Below are 15,270 nucleotides of genomic sequence, written 5' to 3'. Positions count from 1 at the left end.
GACTTGAGGCTAGTGTTTCTTAAGGTTTAATATACTTCTTGTCTGTGTATGTAGCTGATACTGTACAAAACAGCATATGACTATTATGGCTTACTTTTAAAATCTTCTCTTGGCCTTTGACTTTGGGGCAAGATCTAGCTATGGGCCAGTAAAGCAATCTGAGCCCATTATTGATTCTTAAATCATGATGCTGTAATGAAAAGTAGGATCTGGAGGCAGTCACTGGAAAGATGAGGTAATTTAGAATTCTCTAAAAATTGTCATGTCTTGATTGCCTAGTTTTTAACTTATTGTGGCTTCCACTGTTCTTGAGATGAACTGGATTCATGTCCCCTCTTTATAGACGTAGAAAGCGTAGAAAGTCTCCCTTCCATCATTAGTTTCAGTGTTATGAACTGATGGGCTCAGCACAAAAGAGGGCAAAGGATAGAGTGTACAAACAAGGGAAGAGACATTGCTTCTTTCTAATTACAGTCAACAGAAAATAATAGAGAGCTTTAAAAAGACCCAAACTGGCCAGGTGCGCTGGCTCATGCCTGTAATCCTAGCACGTTGGGAGGCTGAGGTGGGAGGATCCCTTGAGGCCAGGAGTTTGAGACTAGCCTGGGCAACATAGTGAGACCCCATCTCTACAAAAAATAAAAAAAAATTAGTTGGACATGGTGGTTGCACATCTGTGGTCCCAGCTACTTGGGAGGCTGAGATAGGAAGATGGCTTGAGCCTGGGAGGTTGAGGCTGCAGTGAGCTATGAATGCACCACTGTACTCCATCATGGGTCATAGAGTGAGACCCTGTCTCTAAAAAGAAGGAAAAAAAAGTAAACAGACTGAAGCTAATGCTAACACCAGACACGTGAAAGAAGTGGCACAGCAGAAGCAAGAGGTGTTAAAGGTTACTTAAGCCTGTTGGTATCCACTGCTGCACTGTGTTGGAAGTAGATTCTAAAGACATACTAGTGTTTGACTAGCATGTTTTAGACCATCTTAGAAGTGTTTACATCTTCCTAGATATTTGGTAAATGGGACTGAATGTGTATTATTAATGTGAAGGAAACTTTTTCTTGTAGTCAGCATGGTTTAAGATTGGATGTAATACTGAAATATTTATGGATGAAATTATGACTGGGTTTGCTTTACAGTGAACTGTTGGTTGGTGAGAGGTGGTATGGGGAGAGGTTTCAGATGAAGTAAGAATGTTTTTAAGGGTTTTTTTTAGTAACAATGTTTTTAAAAAATTGAAGGAAAGACCTTCAAATCCATCTTTCTCAATGGGTTCCTTGAGAGAATTAAGCTCTAATTTCCTAAGGCATCTTATGTGAGTAATGAATTAATTTATTTACTGGCAGCCACAGTGGTGCTAGTTATGTATTCTTGGGAGAATTGAGGAAGAGTCATTTTTTGTGTGTTCTGTAGTTTGAAAGGAGGAAAATTGGTGAGAAGAGCTGGTTGAGAGTGTGGAAATACATGATTGATTCAACATTTTAAAAATGTTTTGTAATTTGATGTTTGCCCTTTACTTATTTTTTAAATAAATATATTATTTTTTTTGAGACAGGATCTTGCTCTGTCTGGAGTAAAATGGCACAATTACAGCTCACTGCAGCTTCTGTCTTCTGGGCTCAAAATATCCTCCCATGTCAGCCTCCTGAGTAGCTGGGGCTACAGGTGCACGCCACCACTCTTGGCTAATTTTTGTATTTTTTGTAGGGATGGAATCTCGGTTTGTTGCCTAGGCTGGTCTTGAACTCCTGGGCTGAAGTGACCCTGTTGCCTTGGTCTCTCAAAGCTCTGGGATTACAGACTTGGCCTAGTTTGTTTTATAAATAAAAATTTTGAACTTTAGTTTTTCTTTCTTTTTTTTTTTCCTTCCCTCCCTCCCTTTCCGTTTGCCTTTCCCTTTCCCTTTCTTCTCTTTCTGTCCTTTCTTTCTTCTCTGTCTTTCACAGGGTCTGGCTCTGTTGCCCAGGCTGGAGTATAGTGATGCAGTCATAGTTTACTGCAGCATTGAACTCTTGGTTTGAAGTGATCCTCCTGCCTTAGCTTCCCATGTAGCTGGGACTGCAGGCATGAGTCACCACATCTGGCCTTGAGCTTCACTTTTTGAACATGATGAAAGTACCATGTTGTAAACATATACTAAAACTGTTGAAAAATGTGGTTTTCTTTCCTATTAGGTATAGTCTGAAAATACAGCCTGTTGAGAAAATGCATCTAGCTGTAGTTGCCTGTGGTGAAAGACTGGAAGAAACTATGACCATGTTGAAGTCAGCAATCATTTTCAGCATCAAACCTCTTCAATTCCATATTTTTGCTGAAGATCAGCTACATCACAGCTTTAAAGGCAGAGTAAGTATTTGAGACGTAGTCAAGGTTGTAGAGTTGAATATTTAATAATATACTTTAATAGAATGTTGTTGTAATAGTCTGTTCACATTGCTAGAAATAACTACCTGAGACTTGGTAATTTATAAAGAAAAGTTTAATTGATTCACAGTTCAGCATCGCTGGAGAGGCCTCAGGAAACTTAGAATCATGGTGGAAGGCAAAGGGGGAAGTAAGGCCTGTCTTACATGGCAGCAGAAGAGAGAGAAAGAGAAAGAACACCACACTTTTAAACCATCAGATCTCGTGAGAACTGATGGTTATCACGAGAACAGCAAGGAGGAAATGGCCCCCATGATCGAGTCATCTCCCACTAGGTCCCTCCCTCGACACGTGGGAATTACAGTTTGAGATGAGATTTGAGTGGCAACACAGAGCCAAACCATATCAGTTGTTTTATTTCTTCATTACACAAAAATATTTATTCTGTAACACTGCCCTTCTAAGTGGAGAGTGCACCTTGAACCACTTCCATCTGAGTCCAGATCTAAGGTGAAAGAGGAAGGTTCATTTTTGAACAGCAGTGGGCTACTTAAAAGTAAGTTCTTTGTCAAACATGGAGGTTTTATTTTAGTGACTCTGGTTCCAGGATGTTTAGTCATAGCACTAAGAAGTCCTATAATTTATTTTGTCTATATCCTTTCCTTGGGAGTGCCTTAATCAGAGCTTATATAAAGGTTTTAATCCTGTTTTGAGAGGAGAGAATTCTTGATTAATAATATAGCGGGAAGTGGCTTCTGGTTCTTATAAGAAAGTTACTTATTTTGGTTTTGTATTAGTTAAAATCAATTTGGCAGCAGTGGCAGAAAACCCAAAATAACAGTGGCTTAAACAGGATTGAAGTTTATTTCTCTCTCCCATAAAAGTAGGTAGTCTGGATTATATGGCAATTCTTTATCTTCAGATACTCTGGCTTTGTCTGACTGTGGCTGCGCCATCTTCAACATGAGGCTTCTGCTTCATGGTCCATGATGACTACTCAGACTCCAACCATTGCACCCATATTCTGTTCAGAGAGGGAGTGAAGAAGGGCAGTATCCTTAAGGGTACTTTCTAGAAGTCATTGTGACATTTCTGCCAGTATCCCATTGGTCTGAATTTAGTCATATGACCATGCCTATCTGTTACAGTGGAATATATACTGTTTAATCAGGCCAGCCTTGTAACTTCCTTAACAACAACAACAACAAAATATTATTGTACAATAAGAGAACACATACAGGCAGAAGAACATATAAGAAAAAGAAAATTCATCTGAAATCTCACTACGTTTTGTTTTGAGATGGTGGTAAAGGTGATGCTAATGATCATTCGTATTTTCCCTCTCCCTCTCTATCATCTGTTTACATCTATCCACTTAATTAAGCTTTTAAATTCATTTGGATTTTTATGCTTGGTCTAACTATGTAAAAAATATATTTGATGTTTTTTCAGGTTAAATCAGTTCATTTTGCGTATCAAGTGCAAAAATACTAATTATGAGCTCAGATCTTTTAGTTTTCTGCCAAAAACGTTTATACTTTTTGGCAGAAAACTAAAAGGTATAAAAGTTTTCTTACTGTTTAAGTGGTATATGAAAGTATACCTTCTTACTTACTGTTTAAAAATATTTTTAGTATCTATATTTTTGTTAGATAATTTTGTGATCTTGATCTCTTTATGTGGATTGTTTTTTAAAATATTGAGGAATTAATCTTGTCCTAGGGGTTAAGAGAATAGTAATAGACTGCTGCCAGTTTGGGAAATCTTTGAAAATATAATAGAAAAGTAAAACATTTATTGCATTATCTTAGGTGCAGCCTCTGTGTTGTGTTTACACCTGGCCGAATTATTGTTTGTGTAACATATACTATATTTTTGAACTTAGTTTTCCTTTGACTATAATAATCCCTGAGAATGTTTGGTTTTGCTTTTGATGAAAGAATATCAAATATTTTATGGAACATGCTTTTAGTACATGAAAGAACACTATTATATGTTAAATGAAAGTGACTAAGATTTTATTTTGAAGTTGGTATTGAAAAGATCTTTAAGTGATTAATAAGTGGAGCAGGGAAATAAGAGTGCTAGTATTTTAAAATAGTTAGTAGATAGCTGGGTGTGGTGGCATGCACCTGTAGTCCCAGCTACTTGGGAGGCCTGAGGTGGGAGGATCACCCAAGCCTGGGAAGTCAAGGCTGCAGTGAACCATAGTCATGTTACTGCACTTCAGCCCGGTCTGGGTGACAGAGTGAGACCCTCTCTCAAAAAAATAATAAAATAAAATAAGCAGAGACACCAAAGCAGAGTGTTGGAAGTAAAGGCATTCCCTTAAACTATGTTGGAAGATATTAATGTTTTAAAAATGACTTAAACACTATCATAATTCAAAAGAGATCATGTTCAGCCTGTACATAAACTACTTAGTTTCCCCCCCCCCATAGATTTTTTCTTAATGCTCCTTAGGAAATTTGAATCAGTAATTCTGTTGAAGTAAGAATGAGAGATAAACTGAATTTGAAACAATTCAGTATCTTGAAATGCATTTAGGGTACTAAGTGTAAACATGTTCATCATAGATTTTCAGATACATTTTGCTTTTTGTAATAATTTTTTAAAAATTGGCATTGGCTATGTATTTATCAGAATATTTTATTATCAGAAATATTTAGGCATATTAAAGCTATGCATTGATGGACAAATATTTTTTAACTAGTTTCATATTTGGTCTGACTTTGAATGTAAGCGTCTTTCATATCATATATACAGTGGTAATAAAATTAGTGCTTAATTTTTCTGATTTTTGCTTGTTGATGGATTAAGAGAATTTACACATTAGGTAAAGTTGAGGAAGACAAACTTGCAAGGGTCTTTCACCTTTCTGATTTTGGGAGTTGAACCCTGATAACTTTCATTATGCTTCAGATCTTAATGGTGAAGTCTTTCTGGGATCTTATTTTGATTTTTAGATTTTAAATGAAAAGAAATACAGTGGTGGAACAGAAGAATCTTTCCCTTAATTTTACAGCATAAAATGTATATCATCATAATTTTTAGCTCCTTTTATAATCCGTTGTTTTATGATTTTACAGAGAAAATTCAGAGTGAAACTAAACTGTTTTTTTTTTTTTTTTAATTGTTTTAGCTTGACGACTGGTCATTTCTACAAACATTTAATTATACGTTATACCCCATAACCTTTCCAAGTGAGAATGCAGCAGAGTGGAAAAAACTCTTTAAACCATGTGCTTCGCAGAGATTGTTCTTACCGGTAAGTTTTTTCCCCTAGTGTCTTTTTTTTTTTTTTAAATTTGAACCTTACTTTTACACATATGAGTCTCTGAAGAGTTGCATATAATTCCAGTTAAATAAATTAATAAACAGAAATCAATGTGTGTACTATTTTCCTTTTGAACATGAAAAAATATTCCTGTGGAACAAGTAAAATAAAAACCCCTGTTAAGAATGAAAAATTTTTAGTAATTTCTGTTGAGATACCACTTTAATATATTCAGTTGCCATGAACTCTTTTATCTGTAAGAAGGAATAGAGGTTGCCAGGTCTTAATGGAGCCAAGTCTGTTGCCAGCAGAAATGAGGTGGCATTATCACCTTCAACTTGTAGGCAGCATTTAGAGTTTGAGAAATGAGGTAGAGTGCATCATTAAATAGCAGTTTGTGTCTTATACCAATCCAATTTATCTATTGTAACTGATACTTAAACAGAAACAAATTTAAGGCATATCAACTCAAAGGGAAAATAGGAACTATTTATTCAGTGGGGGCTGTTCTTTGGTAATGTTCTATGGTGATAAACCTTGATTTTTTTTTTTTCTTTTTTATATACAAATGTTCTGAAGCAAGGTTACCTCTTTCATTTTGATTTGATTTTACCCAGTTTTAAAATTCACAGTAGTTGTTTACACCAGTATGATATTTAAATACTTACAGTTTTGCAGCCTAAACACATGGAGAATACCTATGGTAGAAATGCTGAATTTAAGAAGCACACAAGTTTCCGGAAAGTATATAAATTATAGGGAAGAACCTTCAGTTACTTCTTATTGCTAAGTGGATTAAGGCAATCCCTAGCTTATTAAGAATATGGTGTATTGAATTCAGGATATCTGTAAGATTAAGTTATAATATTGATAAAAAAGTCTGTCTAAACCAGTATCTTTGTTGCTTCGCTTTAAAAAGTTGTATCCTGTGATCTTTCTCTTCTCTTCCATTGTAAAAAGCACACAAATAAGGGATTAAGATTGGTTAAAAAAAAAAAGTTTTAGGTACTTCATGTAGGTTTTATAAGTTTTTGAAATAAGTTTTATATTGGATGATTGCAGTGTCAGTCATTTAATTAATGTGTGAGTGCCTAGTTTTTGTCAGTCATCTATATTGAAATGCTGGGTATATAGGAATGAATAGAACATACAGGTTTCCTGTTTTCATAGAGCTTGTTGTCTGATGTGGGAGACAGACATTAAATAATCACACAAATATATTGAAAAAACAATAAGAGATGAAAGAAAGACCTGAGGTTTTGGCCATTTCTCTGCCATTTTGTTATGGCACTTTATTAACACTTGGCACCATGGCACTTTGTTAACACTTTATTAACAAGTTTAATTGTTGATGTTGTTACATGAAATTTGCCAGATCATTTAATGATGTAATCTAGTTAAATCCCTAAATGGAATTTTAAGTACAAGAACTACTTGAAACCTGTCAAATTGACCTCATACTTTATTGTTAATTCTAATCTTTTTAACCAGATTTAAGTAAATTGGTGCTTTATTTTTTTATAGTGATAAATTTTTCTGCTGAGTTTCTCTTCCTTTAAAATAGATGCATGAAAAGAACTAATGTAAACTGTGCCAATGCCTTTTTCACCTGAAAGGAATCAGAACTATATGTAGGTGATTATTATTTAACCATATGTCTGATTTCCAGCTGGTAGTGGCTCCCAGCATTGAACTTGAAGCTTTATGCAGCTTCTTCCTGCTCTGCTAAGAGTATAGTAATCTGTAAACAGATGTGACACAGATGTAGAATGTTGCTATTAAAAACAATTCTAACTCCACTACCCCTCAAAAAAGTGAGATAGACATACAGACTCCACACTCCCCCGACACACCTTTTTTTTTTTTTTTTTTTTTTTTGAGACAGAGTCTTGCTCTATTGCCTAGCCTGGAGTGCACTGGCGCAGTCTCGGCTCATTGCAACCTCTGCCTCTCAGGCTAAAGCAGTTCTGCCTCAGCCTCCCGAGTAGCTGGGGATTACAGGCATGCGCCACCGTGCCTGGCTAATTTTCGTATTTTTAGTAGAGACAGGGTTTTGCCATATTGGCCAGGCTGGTCTCGAAGTCCTGACCTCAGGCGATCTGCCCGCCTCAGCCTCCCAAAGTGCTAGGATTACAGGCGTGAGCCACCATGCCTGACCACAGATTGCCTTCTAGTTGAGGTCTTTGACCAAGTGAACCATCCCTACTCAGGCCCTGCAGTCAACCATCAGATTTTTTTCCCCAGCCTGATATTAAATCAGCTGATAGTGAGATAAGGGAGGAATGAGGTGATTTCAGCCTAGTAGCTGCTCATTAAGGTGATGGCTTTAGTTGCAGGAGGAAGTAGCAGCTTTGAAAAGTAGCAGAACTAGGATCAAGCTCCTATTATATTCTTAACTAAAAAGGTTTAGATTCACCTATTTATTGAATCTTACTAATAGACCAGGATAGGCAGTAAAATTAAATTTGTAGGAGTCAGAACCTAAAGTTCATGGGTAAGGCAGAAATGAAAAATTATGCTTGGTTGGGCGCAGTGGCTCTTGCCTGTAATCCCAGCACTTGGGGAGGCCGAGGTGGGTGAATCATTTGAGGTTAGGAGTTTAAGACCAGCTTGGCCAACTTGGTGAAACCCCGTCTCTACTAAAAATATGAAAAATTAGCCGGGTGTGGTGATGCATGCCTGTAATCCCAGTTACTCAGGAGGCTGAGGCAGGAGAATGGCTAGAACCCAGGAGGTAGAGGTTGCAGTGAGTTGAGATCACGCTACTGCACTCCAGCCTGGGTGACAGAGTGAGACTGTGTCTCAAAATAAAAACAAAAATGAAAAATAATAATAATTATCCTTAAAATTCCCCAGGGAAGGCACATGTTGGAGATTTATCTCTTAGAAAGCGCAACATAGCCAGTCTTTCTTCTAAGTCAAGCCTTTACCCTTGCTAGGTGCACATTTGCTTTGATTCATTGGGAGACAGCCTAGAAATAAGAGTATGGACTCTGAATCTGGATTGCCTGGGTTCCAATTTGGCTCTACCACTTACTAGTTGAAACTGAAATGATGTAAAGATGCCAGTGTTACGGGCCAAGGGGAATAAGTTCAGAAGATCTTTATTTGTATTGGTGTATTTCTGTATTTATCTCAGGAAATTAGGATTCAAGATATAAATTTACCTAAGTTAATGTTATTGTCCATTATGAAAAACATTTCCTCCCTGATCTTTGAAGATTTCATATTATTCTCTCAATTTTTATAATTGAGTATTTTGTTTTGGTTTGTTTTCATATCTTCTCTGAAAGTTAATATGAAGTTAGCATAGTATCTTTATATATATGCTATTGTTAAAAATGACAGATTTAGGAAAGATTGCCTTAAAATAAAATAATATAAATTAGCCAATCTCAGGTGTATCTTACAAAATTAGAGGTGCTTTTATGTTTCTTTTAAAAATAGAATTATAGTTAATCATTCAAATATCTCTCCTTGTAGTTAATCCTGAAAGAAGTTGACTCACTATTATATGTCGACACTGATATCCTTTTTTTACGACCAATTGATGATATTTGGTCTTTACTAAAGAAATTTAATTCCACACAAATTGCTGCAATGGCACCAGAACATGAGGAACCTCGAATAGGATGGTATAATCGCTTTGCTAGGCATCCATATTATGGAAAAACTGGAGTAAACTCTGGAGTTATGTTGATGAACATGACTCGAATGAGAAGGAAGTATTTCAAGGTAAGTCACTAATACAGGTAGTTAACATTTCTCTAAAAACCTTCTAAATGTTTGCTTTTCAATTTAGTTTTCTTAAAAACTAAGTTTTCTTAGAAACTAAATTGAACTGTAAAGAATTTTTCTATTTAGAATAATCTAGAACATTAGAAGAATCTACATATCTAGATTTATCTAGAAGTGTGTTTATATTATTCTGTTTAACAGAGCATTACAGTAGGTCAAACCAGATGACATGACAATGAAGTAAAATAACAATGCCCTAAGTAGTGAACATCTTCTCCCTAGATTGCCATTCCAGGAAGCAGATGTTATTTTGTAGTTGTACATTCATAGAATACGTAGAATCTAAATTATGATATACCTTAGGGACAACATGGCGTTGCAGTTAAGAGCATAGACTCTGCAACCTGTTTGTTCTCACCTGTAAAATGGAAATGATAGCACTAACAATGTCTTGGGACTTTTGTGAGGAGTAAATGAGTTAGAACAGTGGCTGACACATAGTAAATGTTAGCTATTATGGTGTTATTGGAAGTTAACTTTAAAAATTCCTGCGTGTTTCCAGTCTTTCAAATTGTGGGGTCAGTAGAAAAGTCAGACTATTTAAATTATCTGAGTGTGCATTTAGACTACGTCAGTATGTACTACCATTTACCAGTTTCATGTAGATTAGCTGTATATCTAAGTTGCAAGTCACTGTAGTTTGCTTGCTCTGGAATCAGACTGGCTTTCTGTGTAGCTTTGCCTCCTGTGCAGTACTTAACTACTAGCCATTTAGTTAACTTTCAAGTATAAATTCTCTCAGCTGAATAAGATAATAAACAGACTTAACTAAGTTAATTTAAAAGCGATCTGTTGAAAATTCTTAGTAGAGCCTGACATGAAGTAAGCAGTAAAATGTTAGCTAAAAACAGTGACTTCTGAGCAAACACTATACCCTCTAGGGGTATAGACTTACTATTTATTCCTTTGTATCTCATTAGGACTAAATTAACGGATATCATGTCTTTTATGATATGAGTATATGTGTACATTTATATGTATGTGTTTTTGTCGTGTATTTTTCATATGGTATCTGGTGGAACAGAATTTATTCTTTCTACATGTCTGATTTAAGTCTTTGCCTCATTTGGAACTGTTTGCTCTTACCTTTGGTATAGGCATCAGTACTGCTGTAGTCATTACCATATGCCAACACTTCAGTCTTAAGAGTCTGACAGCTATTACTTGTCACTCTTCTATTCTGTTGATCTTAAACTTAGTTTAAGATGTAAACTTAGTGTTTTTTTTTAGCCTTCCCTTTTCTGAATCTTTTTAAAATTCTGATTTAAATTTAGTTTTGTCTCCCACAACTGATTGCATTAATAAGCCCAGTGTTAGTAACCTCTGCTCTTGTTTAACAGAGAACATCTCTCTTTGTTACCAAGTTTGTTATTCTATCTTGAATTTTTAAATTTCATGTACTGTAAAGTTTTACTAAATATAATAAAAATAGGATAGTAACATGATTGTTATTTTCTGATTGTTAGACTATGCACAGTGATCTTATACCAGAAGATGGTGCTGTAAGATTATCTGCAAAAAAAAGTGACTTCTCAATAACTGCATTTGAAATTTGTGAAATTAATAGTTTAGTGTTGCAAAGAACTATAGAGATAATACCATTTGATTACAACTTAAAAATAGCTATATAGTTCAAATCCATTGTTTTTAAAATTATTTTGTTCTTATTTTACTTTTTTGTAGAGAACAGTCTCTGCAGAAAAAGAGTTGCCCAGGTTGGTCTTGAACTCCTGGCCTCAAGTGATCCTCCCACCTCAAACCCCCAAAGTGCTGGGTTTATAGGTGTGAGCCACTGCACTTGGCCAGATTTACTGTTTTTAACTTACCTATTATTTAAATATCATTCATAAATGCTTTAATAGTTTCTCCCTTTCCCTTTTTCTTTTTTTTTTCTGTGACATGTTCTAAGCTACCTAGAGATGTAGTTATGGGAGTTGGAATAATTTCTAAACTTTCAAACCTTTTTTTCTTCTGCACGTTAATGACTATGAAAAAAACACAAGATGATTGGCAGGTATAATTTACTTCACACCTACTCTTCCTATGTTACAAACAACCCTATTCTTGCTCCTTGGGAACATACTCAGATTTGCTTTGTTTTCAAATATTTTATTATACTTAGGATTGTCGAGATGGTCCTACAAAATTTATTGATTGTTAATTCCTTTTCTCATATATTTTTATTTTTCTTGATCTCTATATCTATAGCAAACATTGTCTTGGTTTTTCCTACCAGTTTTACAGTTTCTAGCCTAGATCTTAAATTTTAGAAATTTAGCAATATAACTGAGTTACTTATAATTACTTTCCAAACTGTTTTATACAGATCCACGACTGTTGCTTCATGGTTCTTAACCCATGTACAGCCACAATAAAAATTTAGGACAAAGGTCATAGTTTATTTGCCTTGCTGTCACCTGGTTCTTAACACTCATGGCTGTTCATTTCAAACCTGATGTATTATAGTTATGTATATTAAAAAGTTAAAATAGGGCCAGATGTGGTGGCTCACACCTGTAATTCCAAGACTTTGGGAGGCCGAGGTGGGTGGATCACTTGAGGCCAGGAGTGTGAGGCCAGTCTGACCAACACAGTGAAACCCCATCTCTACTAAAAATAGACAAAATTAGCTGTGCATCGTGGTGCATGCCTGTATTCCCAGTAACTTGGGAGGCTGAGACAGAATCGCCTGAACCAGGGAGGCAGAGGTTGCAGTGAGCTGATATTGCACCACTGCACTCCAGTGCCTGAGCTGCAGAGTGACAATGTGAGACTCTGTCTCAAAAGAAAAAAAAAATTAAAAAATTTAAATTCAAATAATTTAATAATTAACTATTTAATTAAATAATTATTTAATTAAATGATTATTTTATTTAATAATTAAATAATTATTTAATTAAATGATTATTTTATTTAATAATTAAATAATTATTTAATTAAATAATTATTTTATTTAATAAATATTTAATATTTAAATATTTAATTTAATAATTAGTTATCATTTAGTTAAATAATTTAGTTAAATATTTAATTTAAAATTAAATAAATTTAATATAAAATTAAATATTTAATATTAGTATTAATATAATATATTAATCAATATGTTAATTAATATATTAATATATTAATTAATATATCAATATAATGTTAATAGTAATATAATATTAGTTTAATATTAATTTAATATAATTAATATAAAGATGAATATTTAATTTTAAATTTATTTAATTTTAAATTTTAAATTTTTTTTTAAAAATCATAATTTTTAATCTCATAATTGTATATTTGTTAGATAATGAATAACATTGGTTAAACGATTACATTCTATTTTGCAGTATCATATTTGCAGTGTTGAATCCCTAGTAGGGTATTTATTTTCTCTCCTTCTAAAAAATGTATTACTGTATTTCTTAACCTTTTCCTGTTTATTAGGAAAAAACCAAAGAGTATAAATTAGACATGGTGGGAATTTTTTCTTTGTTTACTCTGCCCTTTCAGCTTTCTATATATTACTTTGTAAAGTATTTTTTTGTCTGTTTGCTCCACCTACTGAGGGCAGGATGTGTCTTTTATACAGCTTTATATTAAGAATATTTAGCATGGTGTCTGACATAAAGTAGTAACTTGATAATTGCTAGCAAAGGAGAGTCAGATGGTTTTAGAAACTAGGCCATTAATAAATTGAAAAATACTGGAAAAGGGAACACTTTGTATGAAGTAGATACAATGCTTTTACATATTTGTAAGATGTATGTGATAGAAGAGTTTTCTTGTGTTAGTACATAGCTTATGAGAGCAGAATAATAACAACGAACATCTTGCCAAAGGGGTAGAACTTTTTAAAGTGAAGTAACTAATCTTTGGGAATTGATGAGTTCCCACTTTTTTGTTGGAGCATAATGTGAATGCTCTTTAATTTTATATGTATTTATAGGACAGGCTGATAATGACAGTCCATTCATTTTCAAAGCATGCTTAATTTAAAAAATGAAACTAATTGATCTTTATGTAACATGTATTTGGTCATAGGTTTGCTAAATTTTGTAAAATTAGAACTACAGTTTTCTGTTTTAAATGTTATGAAACTAAATTGTGCTTATAAAGATTCAAAACATTAATTGTATGTAGAATAAGAAGACAGGTCTCCCCTTGACATATCTCTCCACACTTTCATGCCTCCACCCAGAGTGACACTGTAAACCTGGCTATGTGTTCTTTGGACCTTTTAAAAAGTGTATTTTGAGGCTGGGTGCAGTGGCTCATGCCTGTAATCCCATCACTTTAGGAGGCCGAGGCAGGTGGATCACTTGAGGTCAGGAGTCCTAGACCAGCCTGGCTAATATGGTGAAACCCCGTCTCTACTAAAAATACAAAAATTAGCCAGGCATGGTGGCAGGTGCCTGTAATTCCAGCTACTCGGGAGCCTGAGGCATGAGAATCACTTGAACTCAGAAGGTGGAGGTTGCAGTGAGCCAAGATTGCACCACTGCACTCCAGCCTGGGCGACAGAGTGAGACTCTGTCTCAAAAAAAAAAAAAAAAAAAAAAAAAAAAAGTATTTTGAAACAAGCATACCTGTGCATTAGCATTTAGATATAGGATTCTTTTATACATCCTCAGCTTTTTTCGTTTAGTAAATATATAGTTGACTGACTTCTGTGTCATTAGACATAATCACATTTTTAATGTGTGTATGATGTGGAGAATGGATGATTTTATTTTCTTTTTTTGTGTGTACCTAGTATGGATATGTAGTTGTATGGCTGAAAATATATTTTAAAATTTGTATTTTCTTGACTATACTACTGGTGTGGTTAAAAATCTTTTCTTATAATTTATAGCCATTTCTGTTTCTTCTTTTGTGAATGGCTGCTTGCCCATATCCTTTGCCCACTTCGTGATTTTCTCTTTCTTATTGACTTGAACTCCTTTTATATGTAATGCCTCTTTATTCAACTCATTTCTCATAGCTTTTCATTGGTTGTCTTGGATAATTTAGGTTATATCATTAGCAAATAATACTAGTGTTATCGCTTCTTTTCCAAATAGTTTTCTAATAGGACTTTTTTCTTTAAGGTTTTTTTCCCTTTTTATTTTTTTCCCAAGACTGCACTGAACTCTTAATTTTGTATTTCATTGATGTTCTTTGAATAGGTACATTTCTTGTAAGACATATATTCAAATATATATATTTGATTTATATTGGTTTTTAAAATTTAAATATGTATCTATATTTCTGTGTATATTTGAATAGATAGAATCATGTGAAGACTTTAACATGGTGTTGTACAAGGGCTCCACCAGTTCTGTCTGTTGAAAGTGTTGCTGGTTTTTGTCCTTGTGTAATTGATGTTTTTCTTTTCAGATCCTAAGAATATTTCCTTAACATACTCAATGACTTATTTCTAAGAGTTACCTTTTCACATTGTTTCCTTAAGTAAAACTTGTTTTAGTCATTTTCCAGATTAAAAAAATTCTGATTACTATTTACTGTGTTCTAAGAAATTTCACACAAGGATAATCAATTGTAGCAGATCAATTTAAGTATGTGGATTTTTTTTTTCATGAATTCTGGTCTTCTCTTTTTTAAAGGATAGATTGTTTATATCGTCACTGAATTTAATATAAATTATAAAATGGCTTATAACAATGTTTCTCAAACTGTGGCAAAAGATTTTTTTTAAAATTTTCAGTGTGTTATGAGCTAATACTTTCGTAAAAGATAGATCACTAGAGAAATATATTAAGTAGACATAAAACTATTAACTTGTTGTAAAAGTTTCTAAATCTTACTCTTAATTTCTATACTTAATTACTTAATCTTATTGAAGA

At 34.0% G+C, this 15,270-nt stretch overlaps 1 protein-coding gene across 2 annotated transcripts in view; it reads left to right on the top strand.

Annotated features, from left to right (window-relative positions):
• The window catches only part of GXYLT1 (glucoside xylosyltransferase 1), a 61,656-nt gene that overhangs the window by 27,835 nt on the left and 18,551 nt on the right, over positions 1-15,270 (top strand). For both annotated transcript variants that reach the window (XM_055247901.2, XM_055247902.2), the window contains 3 exons: positions 2,175-2,346; positions 5,507-5,632; positions 9,125-9,376. In XM_055247901.2, the coding sequence (XP_055103876.1) occupies positions 2,175-2,346; positions 5,507-5,632; positions 9,125-9,376 (550 nt within the window). The remainder of the gene's footprint in view (positions 1-2,174; positions 2,347-5,506; positions 5,633-9,124; positions 9,377-15,270) is intronic.

This window comes from Symphalangus syndactylus, chromosome 17, assembly GCF_028878055.3.
Source record: "Symphalangus syndactylus isolate Jambi chromosome 17, NHGRI_mSymSyn1-v2.1_pri, whole genome shotgun sequence".
Taxonomy (NCBI): domain Eukaryota; kingdom Metazoa; phylum Chordata; class Mammalia; order Primates; family Hylobatidae; genus Symphalangus; species Symphalangus syndactylus.
The sequence above is the reverse complement of the archived record's forward strand: the minus strand, read 5'-3'. Positions and strand labels throughout refer to the sequence as shown.